We start from the raw sequence: 27,294 nt of genomic DNA, 5'->3' as shown, positions 1-27,294 counted from the left end.
ACGAAAAGAGACGAACACCTACACTGAGGCGGCAGCCCTTTCCAATGAGGATTCCATCGGGTCAATCTGGTGCGTACAACCGTTTGCCATGGGATTCTCTATATAGTGGTTAGGAACAGTAGGAATAATGATGAATAAAATAAATTCGCAATAGGTTTATTTGACAGATTCACTTTAAAGAACTGATAAATAAACCTTTTTTAGAGTTTTATTAGGTTTTGTGAATAAGGCCGATAATTTGTAAATATTTTTCTATTTTAACCAAAACTTTTTTTGAAAAACTTCCCTTTCCCCTTATGAAATTTAAAAAAAAAATAATAATAACAATATTTAATAATTAATTCAGCTATTAACAATAGTCTTAAATAATATATACGATTTTTTTTGAAAGTAGTTTTTGTTTGTTTGTTGCTCTTTATGATATTTTAACAATTTGTTATAGCTTCAGTTGAACTTGTTGTTTGTTTTTGGTTTTTTGATTTTTGATTTTTGATTTTTGCCTTTTGGTTTTCTTCTTTTGTTGAATATTTCGTACTTTGGTTTCGTTTTTTTTTTCTTCTTTGATTTCCTGCGTTTAATTTGTTCTTTGAATATTTTTAATATTGATTGCTTATATCGAATATATGTATGTTGCATGTTTCAATCCTTTAACGTTCCTTATTGGGTTACCTTACCTTAGCTTAAGTTTCCTTTTGAGTCCTGTTTGTTGGTGTATGTGTGTGCGTATGCGTATGATTTCTGGTGTTCTAAAAAGATTTCTATTGTGTTTGATATTGGGGATATTGTTGTTCATATGATGGCATTTGCGGTAATTGTCCCATAGCAGCTGGTGCGGTTGGCTGTGTGTAATCATAACCCGTCGCAGCATATGAAGCCGCCGATGTGCCACCCATGCCACCATCTGTGGGTAGGCTTTCTTCGGCAATAGTTGCTCCAGCCATGGCGAAAGGATTATTGGCCACGTGTCCTGTCGCCCCATAATTAACGGTGCTGGTTTGTTGCATTTGACTAACTTCGGTATATGTGGGTGGTGCTTCGCCCTGTATTTCAAAAAAAAAAAGGGAAAATGCGTATTAGACATGCAAAGAGTTTGTGCATGCTTTTGGCGATAACTCACAAATGAGGTTTCTTTCATGTATCCTCCAGCTCCTCCCTGTGAAGGATCCTCAGTGATGGCACCCATTGGTGGAGCCCAGACCTTTTGCTCTTCTTCGGGTGGAGGTTCGGCCCAAGGCTGCAATTCACCTGAGGCAAAGATGGCATAGAAAGTGCAGCCAACTAAATGAACACAGGCGGCTAAGGTGAAGACGGTAGTCCAACAACCTTCGGGCTACAATAGAAAAAAATTAAAAGAATTCAGTTAAGAATTGCACCTTGTAGGGGGCTCAAGAAGCAAAATCGGGAGATCGGTTTATATCACAGCTATATCAGGTTATCAACGATTTACGCCATACTTAGCCCAGTTGTTATGGGTCATAACAAAACACCCCTATCAAAATTTCTGCCAAATTGGATGAGTCTTGCGCCCTCTAGCGGTTCAAAAAGTCAGGATCCAAGATCGGCTTATTTGGCAGCTAGACCAGGTTATGAACCGATTTACACCAAACTTAGCACAGTTGTTGGAAGTCATAGCAAAACACCACATGCAAAATTTCAGCCAAATTGTATGAGACTTGCACCCACTAGCGGCTCAAGAAGTCAAGATCCAAGATCGGTTTATATGGCAGCTATACCAGGTTATGAATTGATTTGAACCATACATAGTATAGTTATTAGAGGTGATACCAAAACACCACATGCAAAATTTCAGTCAAATCGGACAAAAATTGCGCCCCCTAGAGGCTCAAGAATTCAAGACCCAAGATCGGGTTTATATGGCAACTATATCAAAACGTGGAGCGATATGGTCCATTTACAAGGCCAACCGACCTACGCTAATAAGAAGTATTTGTGAAAACTTCAAACGCCTGGCTTTACTCCTTTGAAAGTTAGCGTACTTTCGACAGACAGACAGGCGGACGGCGGGTCATGGCTAGATTGACTTAAAATGTCATGACGAATAGGAAAATATATACTTTATGGGTTCTTAGACGCATATATCTATGTGTTACAAACAGAATGACGAAATTAGTATACCCCCATCCCATGGTGGAGGGTATAAAAACGGCATTAAGTTCGGTCGGACCGAACTTTGGATACCCACCACCTCAGGTATTTATATTAACCAAAAATTGCAAATTTTGCCCATGAACACTCCATTAAGGCACAGGGGCAAACTTCCCACATATCAATGAGTGCAGTCCTATTCAAGTTTAAGCTCAATGATAAGGGGCCTCCTTTTTATAGCCGAGTCCGAACAGCGTGCCGCAGTGCGACACCTCTTTCGAGAGAAGTTTTACATGGCATAGTACCTCACAAATGCTGCCAGTATTAGGAGGGGAAAACCACCACTGAAAATTTTTTCTGATGGTCACGCCAGGATTCGAACCCAGGCATTCAGCGTCATAGGCGGACATGCTAACCTCTGCGCTACGGTGGCCTCCTATTTATATTAACCATATTTCGTCAAAATCCAGTGAATTTTCACAATGTATGAACTCCTAGCAGCTATAACGATATATGTTCCGATATAGGCTAATTCCAGCGCGGATGTCGATCTTCTAACCCTGCTTAGCCTTGCAAAATTCATCGAAGTTGGGCAATGAATACATTCAGCAAAATCGCGTATTAAAACGCATGTTATGGGTGAAAGACTACAAATCGATAGGGCGGTATATATGGAGCTATACCCAAATATGGTTCGATGTAAACAACACTCCGCTCGGAAAATGTGATGTCTAACACACTCAGAGTGCCAGATTTCAGCGAAATCGTCTAATAAATGCTACTTCCATGGACCTCAATCCGAAGCGAAATCTGGTAACAAATGGGCGTTAGTCGATAAATCGGGAGATCGGTCTATACGGGGGCAATATCGAGCTATTATCCTATTTGGGCTTTATTCAGTATGAATGTCGAAGCGGCTTATATGGCTCTTGAGCTTACATCAGGAGATCGGTCTATGGGGACATTGTTCAATTTGAACCATATTGGACATAGATGCCGACAACTCACTGTGTCCAATTTTTGTGAAATCGGGTTACAAATGCCGCTTTTATGGGACTAAGACCTTAAATCGGGATCGGTCTATACACGGGGATATATCAAGATATAGGGCATAAATTTACTTTACGTACCAAAGTTTCTGTCAAAACAGGCAAAAATTTAGGCTTCTAGGTGATCCGGGGGAACGGTTTTTATGGAGCTATATCTGGTTATACACCGATTTTGGCCATACTTGGCACGAATTTGCGAATTTTTAGCCCAATCGGACGAAATTGCGGCGAAAGGTGCCTAAGATGGGAAATCCGGAGATCGGTTTATATGGGAGCTATATCTGGTTATACACCGATTCGAACCATGCTTGTCACGATTGTTGGAAGCTATAACAGAATACTGCGTTAATAAATTGGAAAATAATTGCAGCTTTTAGGGGCTCAAGAAGTCAAGTGGAAGGACCAATATATTTAGGAACTTTATCCAAATCTGAACTGATACGGCCCATTTGCAATCCCCAATGACCTGCATCTATAGGAAGTACATGTGCAAAGTTTCTAGCAAATTACAAATTTGCCCACGAACATTCCATTAAGGAACAGTGGCAAAGAAAAATTTCTAGCGTATATTATTTTATTATTTACACGAACGGAAGGACATGGCTTGATCGACTTAAAATGTGGACTTTAAGTGTTCCATACTATGGTGGTGGATATTAAAATAAATTTCAAGAAAAAGCGCTCTAAGATCGGCCGGGCCGATTCTTATATACTCTCCACCATGGATCGCTCTTGACAGGTGGTTTGAATGACTTTGTAAAATCATTTGTCTGGAGGTAACCAAAGAGTAGAGGTTAGCATGTCCGCCTATGAAGTTGAAACCCTGGGTTAAAATCCTGGCGAGAACATCAGAAATAATTATCAGCTGTGGTTTTCCTCTCCTTATGCTGGCGACATTTGTGAGGTACTGTTCCATTTGGTATGGCAGCCATGAAAAACTTCTCCCCAAAGATTGTCTGCGGCACTCCGTTCGGACTCGGCCACTAATAGGAGGTCCTGTATCATTGAGCTTAAACTTGAATCGGACAGCACACATTAATATGTGAGAAGTTTGGCCCTGTTCCTTGGTGGAATTGCATTTGCAGATCTACATATACAGATGACCAGTACTTGTCATGAATATTAGAAGTCATATAAAATACCACGTTTAAAATTTCTGCTATGTAATTGCGCCCCCTAGAGGCTTAAGAAGTCAAATCGGGCTATGAAAGCTAGGTATATCAGGTTATAAACCTATTTAGAGTATACTTAGTGCGGCTGTTGGAACCCATAGCAAAAAAAAAAAATATATCACTTGCGGCGTATTCGATTTTGGTTCGATTCTGAACCACTACTCAATGAACTTCAAATAATTCATTATCACTTACATCTTTCATTATTAGTCCGTCCAAGGCATAGGGAACAATAATTCCTGCCAAAGTGCCAATTCCATTCGAAAGACCCATCAGAATACTGGCATAACGCGGGGCAATATCCAAATGATTGACATTATAGCCGGATATAGCAAATCCAGAGAAGGCCACACCACAAGTCAAAGCAAACATGGCGCCAGTCTGAAAATTCAGAAAAAAAATTTTAAAACTCTTATTCCCCTCTCCTTCTCTACACACAAATATTTCTTTCTTACCGCTGTCTTGGCATGGGCCACAAACAGGAAAAATATACCCTCCATGCCGAAACCTCCACAATTGAATAGCTTTCGCACATTTGTCGTTGACATTATGCCATTCTTACGCAAATGATCGGCCAGCATACCACCAAATGGCACTATGGTGGTCATTATCAAATGGGGCAGAGATCCCACAAACCCAGCCTCTTCAATCCTAAAATGGAATTTGTGTTTCAGAAAGGAGGACTGGAAGAGTACGAGTAGATAGAAATTCCAAGAACGGCAGAAATTTGCCACGATAATAGCATAGAGAGGCATTGAGCGAACCATTTGTTTCCAGGGTGTGGTTTTTAAATTCGGCATTGTTGGATGGGCGGAAGTTTCACCCAGCGACTTCTCGATGTACTTCAATTCGGGTATACTGATGGCAGGATGTTTGCGGGGATTTTCAAAGCAAAGCCACAGCCAAAAAATATACCTAAAGCGGTGTAGAGGGTGACAAAACAGAGTAAAACAATTTACAAAATATCTTTCCCGTCTTAAAAATCAATAAATGGATATAACCCGTTGCCTAATTTTTGAAATCAGCTTACAACTAAATTACTTACCACACAATGCCAAATATACCATACGCATAAAATGGAGCCTGATACCCCACAGCATCTGCTAGGAGACCAGATAACGGCAGACCTACTACCACACCAGCATACGAACCACTGAATGCCAGCGTAGCCAAACGTGAACGTTCCATAGGAGGAGCCCAAAAACGCCAGATACCGTGACAAGCAGGATAGGTGACACCCTAGAAGAGAGAGTGGGAAAAAATAATGTTGAGTAAATCAAATTACAGGTTAGGTGAGGTTAGAGTGGCAATTGAACGCCTGAGTTCGAATCCTGGCGAGAATATTGAAGCTTTGGTTTTCACTTTGGTGCGGCACTGTTTGAACGAAATAAAATGCAGAACATGATTTTTTAACCACTGTTGGATTACACGTGCTTCGTGTCAGCCACCCTGTATATGTAAAATTTCAGAAAAATCGAATAGTAATTTTGCACTTTAGCGGTTGACGACATATAATCGGGAGATCAGTGTATATGGAAGCTATATCACCTTAAAGACCAATTTTGAACCATACATGCTAAGGATTTTAGAAGTCATAACAAAGCATAATGCGCCAATTTTCAGCGCAGTCGAATAATAAATACGCCCACTGATGGTTTACACGTGCTTCGTGTCAGCTACCCTGTATTTGTAAAATTTCAGAAAAATCGAATAATAATTTTGCTCTTTAGTGGTTGACTACATATAATCGGGAGATCAGTGTATATGGAAGCTATATCACCTTAAAGACCAATTTTGAACCATACATGCTAAGGATTTTGGTAGTCATAACAAAGCATCATGCTCCAATTTTTGGCGCAGTCGAATAATAAATGGCCCTCTACCTGCTCAAGAACTTTAATCAGCAGATTTCGGTTATGGGAGGTATATTAGATATTGAAGCCATGCAAATAACAATTCTCGTGGATATTGGACTTTGTAACAAAACGTCATGTGCAAAATTTAATGGACATAGGACAATAATAGCTCCCTCTAGAGCCCGAAAACATCAAATAAGAAAATCGTTTTATATGGCAGATTTATCAGGTTATAGACGGATTTGGATCATACGTGAAGTGGGTTTTAGAAGTTAAAACAAAACACAGCGGCACAACTTACAGAAAATGGGATAATAATTGCGCCCTCTAGCGGATAAATTCCCAATATTAGGTTAAAGATTAATGACAGTCACAAAGAAACACTATGTCCAAATTTTCATAGTGAAAATTGCGCTCTCTAGCGGGCTAAGAAATCGAATCGTTAGATCGGTTATATGGGAGCTATATAAGTATAGAAACCTAGTCGAACCATTTTTGGCAAAGATTTAAGAAGTTCAAAGTATTATGTGCCTTTTTTTATAGAAGTCCAAAGTATCATTTACCAAATTTCAACGAAATCGAATGTAAAGTGCGTCCTCTAGCGGCCAAGAATTCAAATCAGGAGATCGGTTTATATTGGAGCTATATCTGGTTAAACGCCAATTGAGACCATATTGTGAGTGGATGTTGGAAGTTACAAAGCACCATGGGCTGAATTTTGGCAAAATCGGATAATAATTTCGGCCTATAGCGGTTAAAGAAGTCCTATCGGGAGTTCCGTTGATATTGGAGCTCCTTCAGGTTATGAAACCATTTTTGCTACACGTAGCATGGATATTGGATGTCATAACAAAGTTATATGTGCATCATTTGAAGGAAATGCGTAAATAATGGCGCCCTCTGGCAGCTGAAGAATACAAATCGTAAGATAAAAACTATATCTGGTTAAGAATTGATTTCGATCATACTTAGAATAGATGTTGGATGTCACAAGTAAGCATAAAATGTAACATTTCAGACAAACCCGGATCACAATTGTGATCTGTAGTGGATCAAGAAGATAAATTGATAGATAGCTTAATGCGGAAATTACATATATAAAGGCCAATGTAAACCATGCTTCGCGTTTATGTTGAAAGTCTTGGCACAGAACCATGATCAAAATTTCAGCAAATTCTGATAAAAGTACCACTCTATGACGGCTCAAGAAGTCAAATCAAAAGATCGGTTTATAAGGGAGCTAGTTAATGGCAAGAATATCAGAAACAATTTTTTCTGCGGTGGTTATCCCCTCCTCATCTGGTGACATTTGTGACGTACTTTACCAAGTACGGGTGTAAGTGCAGAACGGCGGCACGTTATTCGGTCATAGCTATAAAAAGTATGCCCCTTATCATGGAGCTTAAACTTGAATCGGGCAGCACTCATTGGTATGTGAAAAGTTTGCTCCTTTTCCTTAATGGAATGTTCATTGGCAAATTTGCATTTCCATCAGGTAATTACACCCTCTAGTGGCTCAATAAGAAGATTGGTTTATATAGCGGCTATAATAATAGGTTAAAGACCAATTTGTACGGACCTTAGTGCGGATCTGATATCAATTAAGCACCTCTAGAGGCTGAAAAAGTTATATCAATAGATCGGTTTATATGGGAGTTATCCGGTTCATAACTATACTTGGTGTGTATGTTGGAAACCATAAAAAGCACCTTGTGGTAAATTTCAACAAAATCGGAAAATAAATGTGCCCTCTAGCGGCTCAAGAAGTTAAATTATGGGACCGTTTTATGTAGTAGGTATAACAGGTAAAAGACAAATTTAGGCCATACTCATACACAAAGCTCCAAGTGCAAATTTTCAAAGAAGCTGCATAGTAATATTGCTTTCTAGCGGCTTAAGAAGTCAAATCTGGAGGGCCGACAGGGTCTTGCAGCTGGCATACGACAAGGCTAGACCTAAGGATAGGTTATGCGGGGAAGAACATGAGAATTCGGAGCATTTTCGATGTCATTGCCTGGCTTTCGGTACGTAGGTGGGGACACTATACCCGTCATGAACCAACTTAGGAGAGTGGTATGGACAACTTTTAGGGATTTTGTAAGTAGCACGGAATTCCTGACATAGATTTTCTTTTTATACCAACTACCGAAGGATGGGGATATATTCATTTTGTCATTCCGTTTGAAAAACATCGAAATATCCATTTCGGACCCTATGAAATTTATATATTCTTGATAAGCGTAAAAATTTAGGACGATCTAGCCACGTGCGCCCGTCTGTCTATTGAAATCACGCTACAGTCTTTAAAAATAGAGATATTGATCTGAAACTTTCCACAGATTCTTTTTTTGTCCATAAGCTGGTTATAATCGAAGATGGGCTTTAACGGACTGTTCTTGGTGTAGGTCCAATATAGACCGATCCACCGATTTAGGGTGTTAGGCCAATAAAAGCCATATGTATTATCCGATTTCGCTGAAATTTAGAACAGTGAGTTGTGTTAGGCCAGTCGATATTATTTTTCAATTTGGCCCTGATCGGTCCAGATTTAGACATAGCTGCCATATAGACCGATCTCTCGATTCAAGGTCTTGGACCCATAAAAGGCGCATTTATTGTCCGATTGTGCGAAAATTTGGGACAGAGAGTTGTGTTAGGCCCATCGTCATTTTTCTGCAATTTGGCCCTGATCGGTCCATATATAGATATAGCTATAGACCGATCTCTCGATTCAAGGTCTTGGACCCATAAAAGGCGAAATTAGTGTCCAATTTTGCCAAAATTTGGGATAGTGAGTTGTGTAAGGCCAGTCGATATCCTTTCTCAACTTGTCCCTGATTGGTCCAGATTTATATATAGCTGCCATATAGACCGATCTCTCGATTTAAGGTTTTGGGCCCATAAAAGGCGCATATATTGTTTGATGTCACCGAAATTTGGGATAGTGACATCTTTAGACATATTTCTTCAATATGGCCCAGATCGGTTCTGATTTTGATATAGCCTGCCATATTGACTGATCTCTCGATTTAAAGTCTTGACCCCATAAAAAGCGCATTTATAATCCGATTTCGCTGAAATTTGACACGGTGACTTATGTTAGACTTTTCGACATTCGTCTTGTATATAGTTCAAATCTATATTTGGATATAGCTACCAAAAATCACCAATATTTTGTTCAACAAAATTATAAAATGACTTATTAGATCACACAATGTAGGTGCCGAATTTGGTCCAAATCGGACCATATTATAGCTGATATGGGGGCATATATTGTATAATGCACTTTTCACGGGACTATGACGAAAGGTGGTTTACATATATACCCGAGGTGTTGGGTATCCAAAGTTCGACAGGCCGTCTTTTTACTTTTTCGAGGTTACTTTTTAGTATTAAGAGCGCTCAACAAGCCTATTTATGGATTAGATGTATGTTCATAGTGGCATGGGGCGGATTTATATCTGCACGCTCTTTTTAACCTAGCCTAGGAAACCTTGTTATGACTTCCTGTTATGGAATTTGTGTATTTCAAAAGGCCTTGGTTGACACGGTGGCAAAGCGGTAGCTCGTCGGATGTGGGTGGGTTCTCATCACCATAAAATACACTCAGTCATAAGCATAAATTTCGCGTGTCAAGAAATAAAAAAAAAAAACATAAATCGGATACTTACATTAAAATAACGAAACTAAGTCAAGTCAACCAGTCCGTCGCTTGAGTCGAGCCACCCTCCCCTTCTGCTATTTCCAAAATAAGCAGCCTTTGTACTATCTTCGGCTCCCTACTGTAAGATAGTACCCTATCAAGCATTTTCCCATTTACCTGTTCATAACATTGTCCGTCCGGTTTATTTACACCCTCCACAGCCAATCAATTCGGTCCCCACAACACCCCCCCTTGACAATAAGAAGATAATTTACCTCAACATGATCATATCGTTGCCCTCAAACAAAAGGAACATAAAAAATTAAATTTGGTCGCATGCTATAAATTTATTTGGATGTTAGATAGAATTCAATGATATGGTACATACAGATACAACATCGTTTTTAAAAAGTTCAAAGAGAATACAAAAAAAAAGGAAAAGATCTAGATAATATTATTCATTTAACTACATAAATACAAATTTCTCTTATTATCTAAGTGCTTTGCTCTCTGAGCACAATCACTCACCTATGCTGTTATAGCGCTATAATTTTGTCAATTCAATAGATGATTACTCTCTTAGTTCGATTACCTTTATGCTATGATATAAACATTAATGAATTTAAATAAAAAGAAACAAAAAAAAACTGGTTCTCTTTTAATCTTAGATTCAAGTCTCACTTATCAATAACTGTTACTTCTCTTTTCTTTTTTTTTTTTTTTTTTCTTTTTTTGTTTACTTTGCTTTTTCTTCAATATTCTTGTCTCATTCTAATTTAACTTCTCTTGGATTACATCTTTGGGTATACAATTTTAGATAAAAAAAAATGCAATAAATGATAAAACACATTTTTCTTTTAGAAATAATATTTATCGTGTTGTTTTTTTTTTTTTTATATTGTGTTACAAAAAAAAAAACAAAGTGTTCAAAATTAAAGGAACATTTAGTATAATAAATATATTTGAAGAAAAAAAAAATATTTTTAAAGGAGATTTTGAGTATTTTCTTGTTGTTGTTTTTTTTATATTTGGAAGGCATCTGGTCATCAACGGCACTTCCAGGCGTGTGACGAAGGCTTAGTCAGAACTTCACATCCATAATCAACATTCGTCTACACTTGTTTTGTTTTTTTTTTTTTTGTTTTTCTTGTTTCAATGGTGAAACGTTTTGCTTGAGTTTTGATTCTTCTTTATATGTAAACTTTTTTTTTTTTTTTTTTGCTTTATATTTCGTCTTATGTTGCGAATTTTTAGTTCATTTCTTTTTTTCTTTTTTTTTGAGGTGTTCTATGCCTGTTTATTAATTTTTGGTTTGTTTTTGTTTTTAAGGTCAAACTTAGGGTCTATGTTTTAATTCTTTTATTATATTTGTATGTTTTTCTATTTTTGCTTTATGTTCCCCTTTTTTTGTGTTTGGTAATTTTTAGTTCTGTGATTTTTAATTAACAAAGATTTGCACATATATTATATTTGTAAAACAAAAATGTGCTTAGATTTATAAGTTGTTCTATTTTCATCGTTTCCATTTTTTAATATTTTTTTTTTTTTTTTTTTATTAACAATTGCATTTGTTTGCGAACAGAGTTTTAATTATGTTTTCCTTTTCTTTGTTGCTATTTAAGCAAACGAAATCTCCTTTTAACTTTCACAGCTATGACAAACAATTTTGAAGTCTTTTTGTTTTTTATAAAACCAAGTTCATAATTTATCTTTCTTTAGTTATTTTTAGGATATAAAAATGTGATTTCAGGGAAATTTGGTATTATTTCTCAGACACAAATTTTGCTTGTTCACCTTGTTAAAGCAAAAAACCGGAAAAAAAAAAAAAATTCTCTTTCCCTTTATCTCTCACTAAAGCGTACTCTCCAATAAATTTCCACTGAACAATACCTCAGAGCTGTATTCCTAAAATGCAGGGTTTGAATTCAGTCCCCCTATTAGAAACCAATACCCGGTTTCATCACAGGCTCGCACCCGTCGATGCAGATCCTGTATGGAACGTGTGCGTACATAAAAAGGAAAAGCTCCAGTTCATGGGTATCCTTAGGGAACGTGTGGCATCGACCCACTGTTCTAGCCGGGCTTATTACCATTCAGGCACAGGAAAAATCAAAAAAAAAAAAAAAAAAACTCTATATAGTAAAAAGATCCTTCCCGTGGAATATTCCCATGACCTTTCCATCCATTCCACCTAATTTATAGAGCGAGTTACCCAAAACCTCGAGGACAATGCATCTGACACTAGTAGGTGCCAGCTTCGAATTGTAATTATCTATCTTACTGCTCAGTTTAAAGTTCCTGCGGTAAACTACTTGCCCCTTAAAAAATTTCACACAGCTCGACCTCAAGTTGTAGACCCGTGAGGATCTTTCGTGTGCCAACTTCAAATTATGGAAGACCTTGTCCCTGATCAATTGGTTCCTATCGGAAATGTCTTTCAGGTATACATCTACGTTCCTCAACCCACCTAGTTTCCTCAAAATCTCATAAGAGGACGCATGCTGAACCATATTCACACCAAATGTCGCATAGTACGGTGACATGTTTATGGAGCTGTGGTATGTACTTCGTAAGGCAAACTCCGTATCACTTATATGTTGGTCCCAATTACGCTGATCAGATCCCAGAAAAGACCTTATCATCTGGAGGATGGACCTGTTCACACGTTCTGCTGCGTTCGCTTGCGGTGCATACTGACCAGTCCTTATATGCGTTATGCCGTACTTAGCCATAAGCTCTCGAAAGATTTCCGAGAGAAATTGCCTCCCATTATCGGAATGTATATATTCAGGGACCCCAAATACGTGAAACAATCGTTTCTCCAGAAATTTCGCAACGTTGATTGCGGTGGCTGCACGCATCGGCTCAAGTAGAACATACTTAGTGAAATGATCGAGGCATACAAAAATCACAGTATTACCATCTTTCGTCCTGGGATACGGACCCATAAAGTCAATATAGACCCTTTGGAAAGGTCTCTCTGTTAGAAATTGTCTACCCATGACAGGTCTCTTGTAAGAATTTAGATTCTTACTGACGCCACAAATTGTACATTGCTTCACCACAGCCTGGACATCTCGCAACATTGAGGGCCAATAATACCTCTCACGAAGCCTTGAAAGCGTTTTCTGTATACCTCCATGTCCTGATGAAGGTGAAAAATGGGCGGCATGCACAAGTCCAGCCTGTAGTTCCTTGGGAACCCAAAGTTTCCACGCCTTGTCGTCTTCAACTGCGTCTCCAACTGAAAAGTTTGTGCGCTTATAAATGTATTTCTCCGATATACAAATGTCTGGAGATCTCTCTTCGCCCTCCGAAACCACTTCTCTCAATTTCATATATTCCTCGGAATCGAAACAGGGACTCTGAAGGTCAATATCCAATTGTCTGTCAGTCAAGAGGAGTTCCTCAATGTGCGCCCTTGAAAGCGCATCAGGCACGACGTTTTGAGCACCCTTCCGATGTTCAATGGTAAACTCAAAGGCTTGAAGTTTCAGGCTCCACCTGGCTAACCGACCAGCTAGCTCTGTCTGGCTCATTAACCATTTGAGGCTGGCGTGGTCGGTTATAATAGTGAATGGCAACCCCTCGATGTATGGCCGGAACTTTTTCACACTAAGTACAGCGGCATAGCACTCCAACTCGGTCACACTATAATTCCTCTGTGCCTTGTTGAGCTTTGCGGACATGTATGCGATCGGGTGTTCGTGTCCCTCCTCATCCATTTGAAACAAAACGCCACCCACACCAAGTGATGAGGCATCACATTGGACGTAGAAATGCCTGGAGAAGTCAGGATTCACCAAGACTGGAGCCGAAGTCAAGCTATTCTTTAGACGATCAAAGGCGCACAGTGCCTCCTCAGACAGGGTAAACCGACGGATGTTCTCCTTCCCCAAGCACTCATGTAAAGGTGCCGCAATCGAAGCATAATCGTGGATAAAACGGCGGTACCATCCACACATACCAAGAAATCTTCGTAGCTGCCTCGGAGTCTTTGGTATCGGGAAGTCCCTCACAGCCTCCACCTTAGTCTCATCCGTGCTGATGAATCCGTCCCCAACAACGAACCCAAGATACCGAACCTGTCTTTGACAAAATTTGCTCTTCTCCACATTGATGGTCAACCCAGCATTGGACAGGTAAGACGCTACTTTGATCAACAAGTCCATATGGGAGCCAAAGTCGGCAGATACCACTAGGAGGTCATCAAGGTAGACGAACACATTATTCCTTATGGCGGCAGGTATAACCTTATCCATAAGGCGGCACATTCTCTGGGCGGCGTTACAGAGCCCAAAAGGCATCACTGTATATTGGTACAGTGGCCGCCCAGGGACTGTAAATGCTGTCTTCTCCCTTGATTTCTCTTCCAGTGGTATCTGCCAAAACGCGTCTTTGAGATCTATGGCAGATATATACCTAGTCTCCTGCAACCTGCTCAGGATTCCCTCAATGTGGGGAAGAGGGTATGCATCCTTGATAGTTCTGGAATTCAGTTTCCGGGCATCCAGACATAAACGGTTCTTGGTCTCTTTTCTGACAAGCGTAACGGGAGAGCTCCAGCTACTGTTGCTGGGTTCTATAACCCCCAGCTTAAGCATGCGATCAAGTTCCGCAAACAAGAGCTCCTGAATCGCCGGAGACACCGGGTAATGCCTCTGTTTAATTGGGACGTCCTCTTTGTTAACCTCAATGACATGCTGTTCCAGAGAGGTGCGACCCAAACCCAGAACAGCAAATGAAGGAAACTGTTGCTTGACTTCATTCATTCTCTGCCGTTGCAGATCCGTCAAAAGGTGTTGATTAATATCCGATTCGTCGTCACCCACGGCAACAACCTCTGCAATACTGTTGAAAAAAACACCAGGCTCACCCACAACTGACAACCCAAAGGCACGCCAAAAATCAACTCCAAAATAAAACTCCTGCTGGAGATCAGGAACAATGAGAAAATCCAAATTACGCTCCGTATTTTTCCACACAACCGGCAAGGTGATAATGCCCTTAACCGATGCCGAACCTCCATTCGCCGTCTTAACGTCCAAATTATGTAGTTTCACAATAGATTTTTCAAAATCACGTAAAAAAAGTTCAGAGTTTTTACCAACACAGCAGGCACCAGCGCCTGAATCCAAAAGCGCCATTACTTCTTTCCCACCTACTTTCGTCTTGGCAAAAAATCTGTTATCGTTATCCAAGGTTACTATAGTCTCCACAGCTAATCGTCTGCCTCTTTTTATCATCTTGCACTTATTTCTCAATTTTTCAATTTTCTTAAATTTAGGACTGGTTTTTCTAATTTCTTCGTAAAAAATCCTAGCCCTTGCATTCTCATACTCCAGTTTTCTTTGGTGCAACGATTTTATAGCCGAATTCGGTTTCTTTTTGAGCCCAGGATCATCCGACTCCTCCCTTTTTAACAATTTGATTCCGGGGTAGTTTGAGTCTGGCAGAAATTCCCGGTCAGTTCTGCCACCTGTGGATTTTTTGGCGCGTATGTGCAAAACGAATTATCCTTGCCACACAAGAAGCACTTCATGTCATGAAAAGTTGACCGACATGCATTCTCTGGCCGAAACTCCTGGGTATTCTTGCGGTAGAAATCCCCCGGCATACCACACGTGAAACACAAATTCAAATGAAACGGTGAGGGACAAAGCTCGTGGTTCAATTTCTGCGGAAGGTCCCCTCTAGGCATCGAAGTCAAACTCTGTGGTTTATATGAGATACCTGGAGTAGTAGTTTTGGATGTAAGAGCCATGGATACATTAGGCTTGTAAGGCTTACTATCCTTATTGGGCATGGACATTGCCTCTATTTCTACAAACCCGTTGTCTACAGGTGAAGTCAATCCCGACAGTTCACTGATGTTTCTGGACCTCTGTCTACTTTCCTTTAACAGTTTTTCTGCTCGTTTCACCTCGCTCTTCAATTCAGCAATGGTAGTTATATTGGCAGAGAATGTCAAGCTAGCCAAGTTACTACGCAAATTGCTTCTTAATATACCGACTAATTCCTTTTCTGGTATTTTCTTTCGCAGACGAAACGTGAGGTTATGAATATCGGTATAGAATTCCTCAAATTCTTCTCCGACCTGTTGTTTGCGCTCCATTATTTCCTTAATAATCTCATAATCAGAATTATTTGCGCTAAACTGCCTCAATAGCTCCCTTCTAAGGGCGAAGTATCCAAAATTTTCGTCATCGGCATTATCCTCACGGACTTGCCAAAACCATTTAGCCGCGTTGCCTGATACCAAACATTGGAAATCACTAAATAACTGTGAATATGAAATACCATGTTGCTCTCTCATCCTCTCTATGCGAAATATGAAGCTTTCGACGGTCATATCGCGTCCAGAACCGTCGAACTTTATGTGCCACCTATCCAAATCAATAGGTTTGCGCACTTCAATTTCTCTAGGGCTGTAGGTAATGTCGACACTCCTGTTCGGATCACGACGTTGCTGATAGTTCCCTTCCGGGTCCTGTTGCAACGAGTGGTGTTCATTCTCAAGACCGTTAGGTCGCCTGTCACCTTGTATATTACAACCTGAGCCCAAACTCCTTGGTGCTGCCTCTGGGGTTGAACTTGAACCAGACGGTGGATTTAATGTTATAGCATTACCAGAGCATTCAACTTCGGCGACACGAGTGCACAGAGAAGTCAACTCCCCTCTCATCTGCCGCATTTCATTCATACAGGTCATAATAAGTTGATTCTGTTGACCTATCATCGTCATTAATTGAGATAAACCTCCTGATGAGGTGTCACCATTGGAAACGCCCCCAGGCGGCTCCTGCGGTGGCATGTTGACATTCTCCTGGCCCTGTGACATGTCAAACAGCCTCTCTATCTTCCTGGAATAACTAATTGAACTATCCACACTTCCCACAGTTACTTCGTCCGTTATTCTCACAGTGGGGACTTCTGGCAAGGAGGCCCTTCCAAAAACTAGATCTGCACAGCGATTTAAATAGTCGGTCGGAATAAAGTCGATTGGTCTTTCAATACCGGTGTCAATTTGGTTCAATATGGAACCGACGACCTGTGCCTCCAATGCACGAGTAACACTTCGGGTAACCCTTCTGTCCTGTGGTACAATTCCACTCAGTGGGTTTGTAGAGGGTTTATCCTGTCTATCCATACAACTCTACCTATTGAGTCGTCAAATCTTGTCCCCAATGGTCAAAAAAAAAAAAAATTCAAAATAAATCGTTTAAACAAACAAAAAAAAAAAAAAAAAAAATAATCATACGTATTGCTGAAAAAAAAAATGATTTGTTAACCAAATCGTCTAGATAAACAAATCTAAAATAGATAAACAAACCTAAAATATGTCTGCAAAAAAAAAATAACTTGTCAAGGTTTCCGGTGTTGTGAGTACCTTAGTTTGGCTTATATAAAAGTATAAATTTCCCCCCAAAACACTCACACATACAGTTCCGAATCCCGATCTGAACACATCTTGTAAACCCTTTAAAAGTTCATAAGGCTGCTCCGAATAAAAAAAAAAAAACCCCATCGCAGAATCTCATTGATAAAGATCTTACAATACCAAGTGCCTCCGTGACACAAAATGAACACAGATAAGGGGTTCAAACTCGCACGAGACCATACAAGTTGACACCTCACTAACAAGTCATGTTATAAATTGGACTCAATATGAAATTCTAGAACCTCAGAGGTATCCAATTTATCAGGACGAACCATAAAACATACTAAAAACTAATCAAAAGGTATCCTTCGTTGGGCGCCATATGTTATGACTTCCTGTTATGGAATTTGTGTATTTCAAAAGGCCTTGGTTGACACGGTGGCAAAGCGGTAGCTCGTCGGATGTGGGTGGGTTCTCATCACCATAAAATACACTCAGTCATAAGCATAAATTTCGCGTGTCAAGAAATAAAAAAAAAAAACATAAATCGGATACTTACATTAAAATAACGAAACTAAGTCAAGTCAACCAGTCCGTCGCTTGAGTCGAGCCACCCTCCCCTTCTGCTATTTCCAAAATAAGCAGCCTTTGTACTATCTTCGGCTCCCTACTGTAAGATAGTACCCTATCAAGCATTTTCCCATTTACCTGTTCATAACATTGTCCGTCCGGTTTATTTACACCCTCCACAGCCAATCAATTCGGTCCCCACAACACCCCCCCTTGACAATAAGAAGATAATTTACCTCAACATGATCATATCGTTGCCCTCAAACAAAAGGAACATAAAAAATTAAATTTGGTCGCATGCTATAAATTTATTTGGATGTTAGATAGAATTCAATGATATGGTACATACAGATACAACATCGTTTTTAAAAAGTTCAAAGAGAATACAAAAAAAAAGGAAAAGATCTAGATAATATTATTCATTTAACTACATAAATACAAATTTCTCTTATTATCTAAGTGCTTTGCTCTCTGAGCACAATCACTCACCTATGCTGTTATAGCGCTATAATTTTGTCAATTCAATAGATGATTACTCTCTTAGTTCGATTACCTTTATGCTATGATATAAACATTAATGAATTTAAATAAAAAGAAACAAAAAAAAACTGGTTCTCTTTTAATCTTAGATTCAAGTCTCACTTATCAATAACTGTTACTTCTCTTTTCTTTTTTTTTTTTTTTTTCTTTTTTTGTTTACTTTGCTTTTTCTTCAATATTCTTGTCTCATTCTAATTTAACTTCTCTTGGATTACATCTTTGGGTATACAATTTTAGATAAAAAAAAATGCAATAAATGATAAAACACATTTTTCTTTTAGAAATAATATTTATCGTGTTGTTTTTTTTTTTTTTATATTGTGTTACAAAAAAAAAAAACAAAGTGTTCAAAATTAAAGGAACATTTAGTATAATAAATATATTTGAAGAAAAAAAAAATATTTTTAAAGGAGATTTTGAGTATTTTCTTGTTGTTGTTTTTTTTATATTTGGAAGGCATCTGGTCATCAACGGCACTTCCAGGCGTGTGACGAAGGCTTAGTCAGAACTTCACATCCATAATCAACATTCGTCTACACTTGTTTTGTTTTTTTTTTTTTTGTTTTTCTTGTTTCAATGGTGAAACGTTTTGCTTGAGTTTTGATTCTTCTTTATATGTAAACTTTTTTTTTTTTTTTTTTGCTTTATATTTCGTCTTATGTTGCGAATTTTTAGTTCATTTCTTTTTTTCTTTTTTTTTTGAGGTGTTCTATGCCTGTTTATTAATTTTTGGTTTGTTTTTGTTTTTAAGGTCAAACTTAGGGTCTATGTTTTAATTCTTTTATTATATTTGTATGTTTTTCTATTTTTGCTTTATGTTCCCCTTTTTTTGTGTTTGGTAATTTTTAGTTCTGTGATTTTTAATTAACAAAGATTTGCACATATATTATATTTGTAAAACAAAAATGTGCTTAGATTTATAAGTTGTTCTATTTTCATCGTTTCCATTTTTTAATATTTTTTTTTTTTTTTTTTTATTAACAATTGCATTTGTTTGCGAACAGAGTTTTAATTATGTTTTCCTTTTCTTTGTTGCTATTTAAGCAAACGAAATCTCCTTTTAACTTTCACAGCTATGACAAACAATTTTGAAGTCTTTTTGTTTTTTATAAAACCAAGTTCATAATTTATCTTTCTTTAGTTATTTTTAGGATATAAAAATGTGATTTCAGGGAAATTTGGTATTATTTCTCAGACACAAATTTTGCTTGTTCACCTTGTTAAAGCAAAAAACCGGAAAAAAAAAAAAATTCTCTTTCCCTTTATCTCTCACTAAAGCGTACTCTCCAATAAATTTCCACTGAACAATACCTCAGAGCTGTATTCCTAAAATGCAGGGTTTGAATTCAGTCCCCCTATTAGAAACCAATACCCGGTTTCATCACAACCTAGGAAATTATAACAAAGCACCATGTGCTAAATTTCGAACACTAATTCACCCCCTAGCGGCTCTAGAAGTTAAATTAGGGAAATATAGAAAGTTAAAGATCAATTTAGACCATAAGTTTGGTAAGGTAAGAATGGCAGACCTTTACAGACCATACTCGATGTGGACCTTGGAGGTAATAATAACGCGATTTGTATAACATTGTGCATTGGATTATATGGGAGCTTAAAACGATTTGAAACATAATTACAATTGATATTGGTACTCACAAGAACACGCTGTGTGCAACATTTCCACGAAATCGGCTTATAATTGCGCCCTCTGTCGGCTTAAGGAGTCAAATTAGGAACTCGGCTTGTACAGTAGCCGAATCCGGTAGAAGATTCTTTCCGATCGATATGGATAACACAGGCGAATATGCAACATTACAGAAAAATCGGATATGAAATACGCCATCTTGCGGCCGATGAAGGCAAATTAGAAGACCTATGGGATCTATGTCAGGTTAAAGGCCAATAGTGGTTGATATTGGTAATCAGCTATATCAGTTTATGGAGGTCATCGTAGTGCAAAAATTAGCATGTCCGCCTATGACGCTGAACGCCTTGATTCGAATTCTGGCGAAAACATTAGAAAAAATTTTCAGCGGTTGCTAACCCCTCATAATGCGGGCAACATTTGTGAGGTATTATGCCATGTAAAAACTTCTTCCCATAGAGGTTTAGCATTGCGGCACGCTGTTCGTAAAAACGAGGCCCCTTATCATTGAGCTAAAAATTTGAATCGGACAGCGCTCATTGATATGTGAGAAGTTTGCGCCTGTTCCTCAATGGAATGTTCATGGGCAAATTAGCATTTGCATATCAGTTTATGCAACAAAGTAGACCATATTTGATAAGAATGGTTCAGAAGGGACCTCCTTTAATTTAAGTTGCCCAGCTTTATATGGACGGACAGGCATCGCTAGATGGACCCTCTATTCCATGGTTAAGGGTGTACATGATCTATTTAGCATATATCTCCTGCCTTTTTCCAACTGTGATTCATGATGAAAGCATATAGCAATTCGGCTAGACTGATTTTACAGAAGTTTTCATTTGTTTTCAACAACAACTTTGTCGGTTAAATTGAGAGGACCACCAAGGCTTATGTGGTATTAGAAAAAAACCTTAATCCTTGATACGGCTGTCCCATAACAAAACATTTAACAAAAGCCTTTCAACACATGTTTAGCTGGGATTAAATATAAAATCCTTATTTAGTAGATTTCGTTAAGAATATCAAATCAAAATGGGATAAAAATAAAACCAAAATCCTTGTGGAAAAGGAAGCTAACTAAAATACTCGTACGCATGATGTCATCATGATGAAGGGCCAAACGAGCAAATGCTTTGATGTCCCCTCACAAACAAAAAAAAAAAAAAAAACACCACAAAACCAAACTTCTTTGAGGAATTATCTCTCCCCCTCGCTGAAATACCACCCCTTCCCCAGTTGCCTTTTTCACACATATCATATTACTTACCTCAAATAATCCTTGCAGAATACGCACACATATCACCACATGACCGTGCATCATTGTCATCGCAACTGGCACAAACAAATGCAATGTGGCCGAACAGGCAATAGACAGACCGAAGACTTTATTTGCGGGAAATTTCGATGCAACAAAGCCACCGGGAATCTGAGTAACCAAATAACCCCAGAAGAATGATGAATCCACATGACTCTCCGTGGCCACTGTCCAGTTCATGAAGGCTGTCTGCAATGGTTATAGAAAGAATAGCACAGTGAGATATAATACCAAACAAAAAAGGACATTACAACAAAATGATAATGCTCATGTTTCGATGGAATAAAATGGAAATAATAATGATGATGAGGATGATGATAAGGATGAGCATGGCAAAGGAAGTGACTTTGTCTGTATGAAAATAAATCTTCGAATTCAATTATTTTTTATTTATTTTCTGTCATTCATCCGCACAGTTTTCTCTTAAGATTTATGCTTATGAATAGTGTTGATTTTATGCCATAACAAAAACCTGAAATGAGCATTTTTTTTTGTTTAGCCCTCTATAGGGGGAAGGAGGGAGGAAAAATATTGTTAAGCTTATGTGTGTTTTTGGTGTTTTGTTATGTTAAAAACGGAAACTGGAAGGCATTTCCGGGGAATATATTATGTTTGCATTAGGAGGAATAGAATCCAACGAATGAAATAGTTGCCAATATGATGAAATTTTGCAAAAGAAACATGTATTATTCCTACAGTTATTTTTCTTTATTCATTCATATCCTTTAAAAGGAACTGTACAAAAACTTGAGATAAACGAAAAAAAAGAAAACATTACACAAAAATGTAATGAAAAATGTAAAAAGGCGTTAAGTTCAGACGGGCCGAACTTTGGATACCCACCACCTCAGGTATATATGTAAACCACCTTTCGTCAAAATCCGGTGCAAAATGCATACCTTATGCCCCAGAGCAAATATGTTCCGATTTGGACCAAACACCAATAAGTACAAGTCATTGTTCAATTGTGTATAACAAAATATTGGAATTTTTAGTAGCTATATCTAAAAATAAACCGATCTGAACCATATACGACACGGATGTCGAAAAGCCTTACATAAGTCACTATGTCAAATTTCAGTGAAATCGGATTATAAATGCGCCTTTTATGGGGCCAAGACTTTAAATCGAGATATCGGTCTATATGACAGCTATATCCATATCTGGACCGATTTATTCCAAGTTGCAGAAAAATGTCGAAGAGTCTAACACAACTCACTGTCCCAAATTTCTGCTAAATCAGACAATAAATGCGTCTTTTATGGCCCCAAAACTTTAAAACGAGAGATCGGTCCATATGGCAGCTATATTCAAATCTGGCCCGATCTGGGCCAAATTGAAGAAGGATGTCAAAGGGCCTAACATAACTCACTGCCCCAAATTTTGGCGACATCGGACAATAATTGCCCTTTTTATGGGCCCAAGACTTTAAATCGAGAAATCGGTCTATATGACAGCTATATCCAAATCTGGACCGATTTGTGTGATATTGCAGAAGTATGTCTAGGGGCTTAACTTAACTCATTGTCCCGAATTTCGGCGACATCGGACAATTAATAAGCATTTTATGGGCCAAAAACCTTAAATCAAGAAATCGGTCTATATGGCAGCTATATCCCAATCTGAACCGATCTGGTCCGAATTGACGAAGGATGTCGATGGACCTTACACAATTCACTGTCCCGAATATCATCAAAATCGGATAATAAATATGGCTTTTGTGGGCCTAAGACCCTAAATCAGAGGATCGGTCTATATGGCAGCTATATCCAAATCTGGACCGATCTGAGCTAAATTGACGAAGGATGTCGAAGGACCTAACACAACTCCCTGTCCCAAATTTCAGCAAAATCGGATAATAAATGTGGCTTTTATGGGCCTAAGACCCTAAATCAGAGGATCGGTCTATACGGCAGCTATATCCAAATCTGGACCGATCTGAGCCAAATTGACGAAGGATGTCGAAGGGCCTAACACAACTCACTGTCCCAAATTTCAGGAAAATCGGATGATAAATGAGGCTTTTAGGGACCTAAGACCCTAAATCGGCGGATCGGTCTATATGGGGGCTATATCAAGATATAGTCCGATATAGCCCATCTTCGAACTTAACCTGCTTATGGACAAAAAAAGAATCTGTGCCAAATTTCAGCTCAATATCTCTATTCTTAAAGACTGTAGCGTGATTTCAACAGACAGACGGACATGTCTAGATCGTCTTAGATTTTTACGCTGATCAAGAGTAGATATACTTTATAGGGTCGGAAATGGATATTTCGATGTATTGCAAACGGAATGACAAAATGAATATACCCCTATCCTTCGGTGGTGGGTATAAAAAGGTCAAAAGAAAGGATTTGCTCTTGGAAAATATTGTTATCCGAATTTTGTCTAAAAAAATGTTATCGACTTTTTTACACCCACCATCATAAGTTAGGGCGTATATTCATTTAGTCATTCGGTTTGCAACACATCGAAACATCCATTTCCGGCCCTACAAGGAATATATATTTCGGATCGTCGTAAAATTCTAAGGCTATTTATCGATGTCCATCTGTTGTAATCACGCCACAGCCTTCAAAAATTGCGATATTGAGCTGAAATTTTGCACATATTCATCTTCCTGCTGCACGCAGGTTAAGTTCTTGATTGGATCAAATCGGACCATATTTGGATGTATCCTCCCGTCATCCGACCAGAATATGGTTCAGATCAGACTATATTTAGATATAGCTGCCATATAGACCGATCTCTAACTTAGGGTCTTAATCCAATACAAAGCGGATTTATTGCCTGATTTCGCTGAAACTTGTGAAACTTATAAGAGTTCTCGCCACCTGAATCAAATATGATCCAGATCAGCCCCTATTTAGAGGTAACTATGGAAGGCGGTTGAATTATGGTGGTTGAAGTAAAAGCGTGCTAAGTTCGGCCGGGCCGAATCTTAAATACCCTCCACCATGGATCGCAGTTGTCAAGTTCGTTGAATAAAATTTTCAAATAGAAAACCACCTGTCATAGAAAAACACCACCTCCAAAATTACATACACATCGAGTAATAATTGCGCCCTCCAGAGCTTCAAAAAGTCAAACTGGGAGATCGGTTGATATGGCAGCTATATCAGGTTATATTCCGATTTAGACAATACTTGGAAAAGTTGTTGGATGTCATACCAAAACGGCATATGCAAAATTTCAACCATATTGGATAATAATTGCGCGCTCTAGAAGCCCTAGAAGTCTAATCTCGAGATCGGTTTATATGGCGGCTATATCAGGATATGGACTGATATAGACCATAGTTGACACAGTTGTTGGAAGTCATAATAAAACACTTCATGCAAAAAATCAGATGAGAATTGCGCACTCTAGAAGTCAAGAAGATAAGAAGTCAAGACCCAAGATCGGTTTATATGGTATATCAGGTTACGGACTATACTTGGCACTTGTTGGAAGTCATACCAGAACTCTTCGTGCAAAATTTGAGGCAAATTGGATAAGAATTGCGCCCTCTAATAGTCAAGACCCAATGTCGGTTTCTACGGCAGCTATATCAGGTTATCAACCGATTTAGACCAAACTTGGTACAGTTGTCGGAAGTGATAGCGGAACACCACGTACACAAATACTAAGTATTTGTGCAAAATTTCAAGCGTCTAGCTTTCCCAGCGGGAATAGGCGGCAACTTGGAGGCCTGATATCATTTCGAGTCCTGGTCTCCGAATTTCATGTTTATATATTTTTTTTAATATTGAGTGACATTGCCAGGTTAGAACTTGCCTTTCACTGTCAATAGATGTCCTTAAAGAAGACAGAATTATTGCTTAAAAACATCAGAAGTCCAAAAGGCACTTACATGTATTTCATATATTTTAAGGGGAACTTCACATGGAATACATAAAGACGGTAGAGACATCCTTTGTCAAACTTTTGCAAGCTGCAAGATAGTCCTCTTCATTTTAGAAGGCATACGGTCGTGCTTTTAGACGGCTTTAAAGCGCTGCAATCAGAACTAATTTGAGCAGGCCTTACTAGTTTTCCCACTGGATAGCGTTCTTTAGACAGACGGACGGAAATGGCTAATTCGATTTAGAATGTGAAGACGATCAAGAATGTATTCACCTTGTTTGGTCTCGGATCAATATTTCAATGTGTTTCAAACGGAATGACGAAATTAGTATACCCCCATCCTTTGGTGAAGGGTATAAAAAAACAATTTAAATTAATGACTCGCATACTCCATGTAGCAGGTGAATAAACCCTAAATTTTTATCTTTCATTTCATAAGACTTCTTCAAAGTAAAAACATTTCCATTTTTGAGCTTCATTTCAAAAAGATTTTCCATTTCCTTACACATATTTGTTATAATCACACAAATTTGAAACATAATGCATCCATTAGCAACATACCCAACAACAATTATGACAATAAAACGAACCATTAGTCGCTACATGAAGGGTATCACAGGAAAATGCTTTTTCAATGGAACAATAGCAATAACAAAAATAAACTCTAAAGCTACCCAAAAAGAAGTTGGAAACATCCAATCCCAAACTCACAACAAAGTGAAATATGAATTTTCATAGAAAGCAAAGTAGTACATGAACAATCAATACAAAAGGCGTCTGGGTGGAACAAAAGCCGGAAAGGAGTCAAAAAACATCCTGTTACCAAAACACCAAAAATCGTCCTTCTCCCTCCCTCTCTGTCTCACACACACACACACACTTCCCTTATCAAACACTTGCCATTGGCATAAAAACGTAGGCAAATTGTTGGCTGCACGAACCATTGACGTGCGTTTGTGTTGCCGTTGACAAAAAATACCCCAAAGCCATTATTAATGAGCGTGATGGAATTATGCACATAGTAAAAGTTGTAATGAATTCAAATGCCACCCATACTTAAGCTTATGTTGGGGGTGTACTTTTAAAATCGCTACAAATTGTTGGAGAATTCTCAATATGAGACAATACAGAAGAGATGGCGTATAATTTGTGGACTACAGGAAATATTTTTATACCCACCACCATGAGGGTTCAAAAATATTTCATGCGTCAAACCTTGTTATATTGACTCAAGACCCTTAAGGGCACATACATATAAGCTATTTAGCTATTTTCGTGCCAGAGTTTCCAATCTCCGCTTAGTGGGGCAGCTAAATGGGCTGCTACATTTCAGCAAAGACTAGTTCCAGGGGGATATTCAGTACAACGTCGAGCAGATGGAAAATCAAGAGAATAAAACTCAGGATACAGGGAGAAATTACCGCTGACAGTCAAGTCAAGAGAGCAAAAAAAAAAAAAGTAAAAATGCGTTAAGTTCTGCCTTGCCGAACTTTGGATACCCACTACCATGGCTATATTAATCTTCGTATTTTATTTTAACTCCACTACCATATCCACAGTTACATTTAAATAGGGGATGCTCTGGATAAAGTTTTTATGTGCATCAGACCTCTTATCGGCAGATCGGTCTATATGGCAGCTATATCCAAATATAGTCCGATCTGAACCATATTTACGTCGGATGTTGGAAGGCTTACAAAATTCGTCATTTAAAATTTCATCGAAATCGGGCAATAAATAAAGCTTTTATGGACTTCAGACCCTTTATCGGCAGATAGGTCTATGTGACAGCTATATCTAAATATAGTCCGATCTGAACCATATTGAGGTCAGATGTCGGAAGGCTTATAATAACTCAATGTTTCAAATTTCAGCGAAATCGGATAGTAAATAAAGCTTTTATGGTCTTCAAACCCTTTATCGGGAGATCGGTCTATCTGACAGCTATATTTAAATATAATCCGATCTGAACCATATTAAGGTCAGATGTCGGAAGGCTTAAAACAAATCACTGTTTCAAATTTCAGCGAAATCGGTTTATAAATAAAGCTTTCACGGGCATTAGACCCCTTATCGCCAGATCGGTCTATATGGCAGCTATATCTAAATATAGTCCGGTCTGAACCATATATAGGTTGGATATTGGGACGCCTAAAACTACTCACTGT

The 27,294-nt window shown here is 38.5% G+C and overlaps 1 protein-coding gene across 2 annotated transcripts in view; it reads right to left on the bottom strand.

Moving 5' to 3' along the window:
• Positions 1-615: 615 nt before the first annotated feature.
• LOC106090531 (vesicular glutamate transporter 1) overlaps positions 616-27,294 on the bottom strand; it is a 70,450-nt gene continuing 43,771 nt past the window's right edge. For both annotated transcript variants that reach the window (XM_013256758.2, XM_059364811.1), the window contains exons 5-10: positions 21,230-21,466; positions 5,373-5,566; positions 4,783-5,242; positions 4,523-4,708; positions 1,118-1,330; positions 616-1,040 (exon numbers count right to left, since the gene is read on the bottom strand). In XM_013256758.2, the coding sequence (XP_013112212.1) occupies positions 759-1,040; positions 1,118-1,330; positions 4,523-4,708; positions 4,783-5,242; positions 5,373-5,566; positions 21,230-21,466 (1,572 nt within the window). In that variant the 3' untranslated portion in view covers positions 616-758. The remainder of the gene's footprint in view (positions 1,041-1,117; positions 1,331-4,522; positions 4,709-4,782; positions 5,243-5,372; positions 5,567-21,229; positions 21,467-27,294) is intronic.

Source organism: Stomoxys calcitrans, chromosome 3 (assembly GCF_963082655.1).
Source record: "Stomoxys calcitrans chromosome 3, idStoCalc2.1, whole genome shotgun sequence".
NCBI lineage: Eukaryota > Metazoa > Arthropoda > Insecta > Diptera > Muscidae > Stomoxys > Stomoxys calcitrans.
This window is presented reverse-complemented; position numbering and strand designations above follow the sequence as displayed.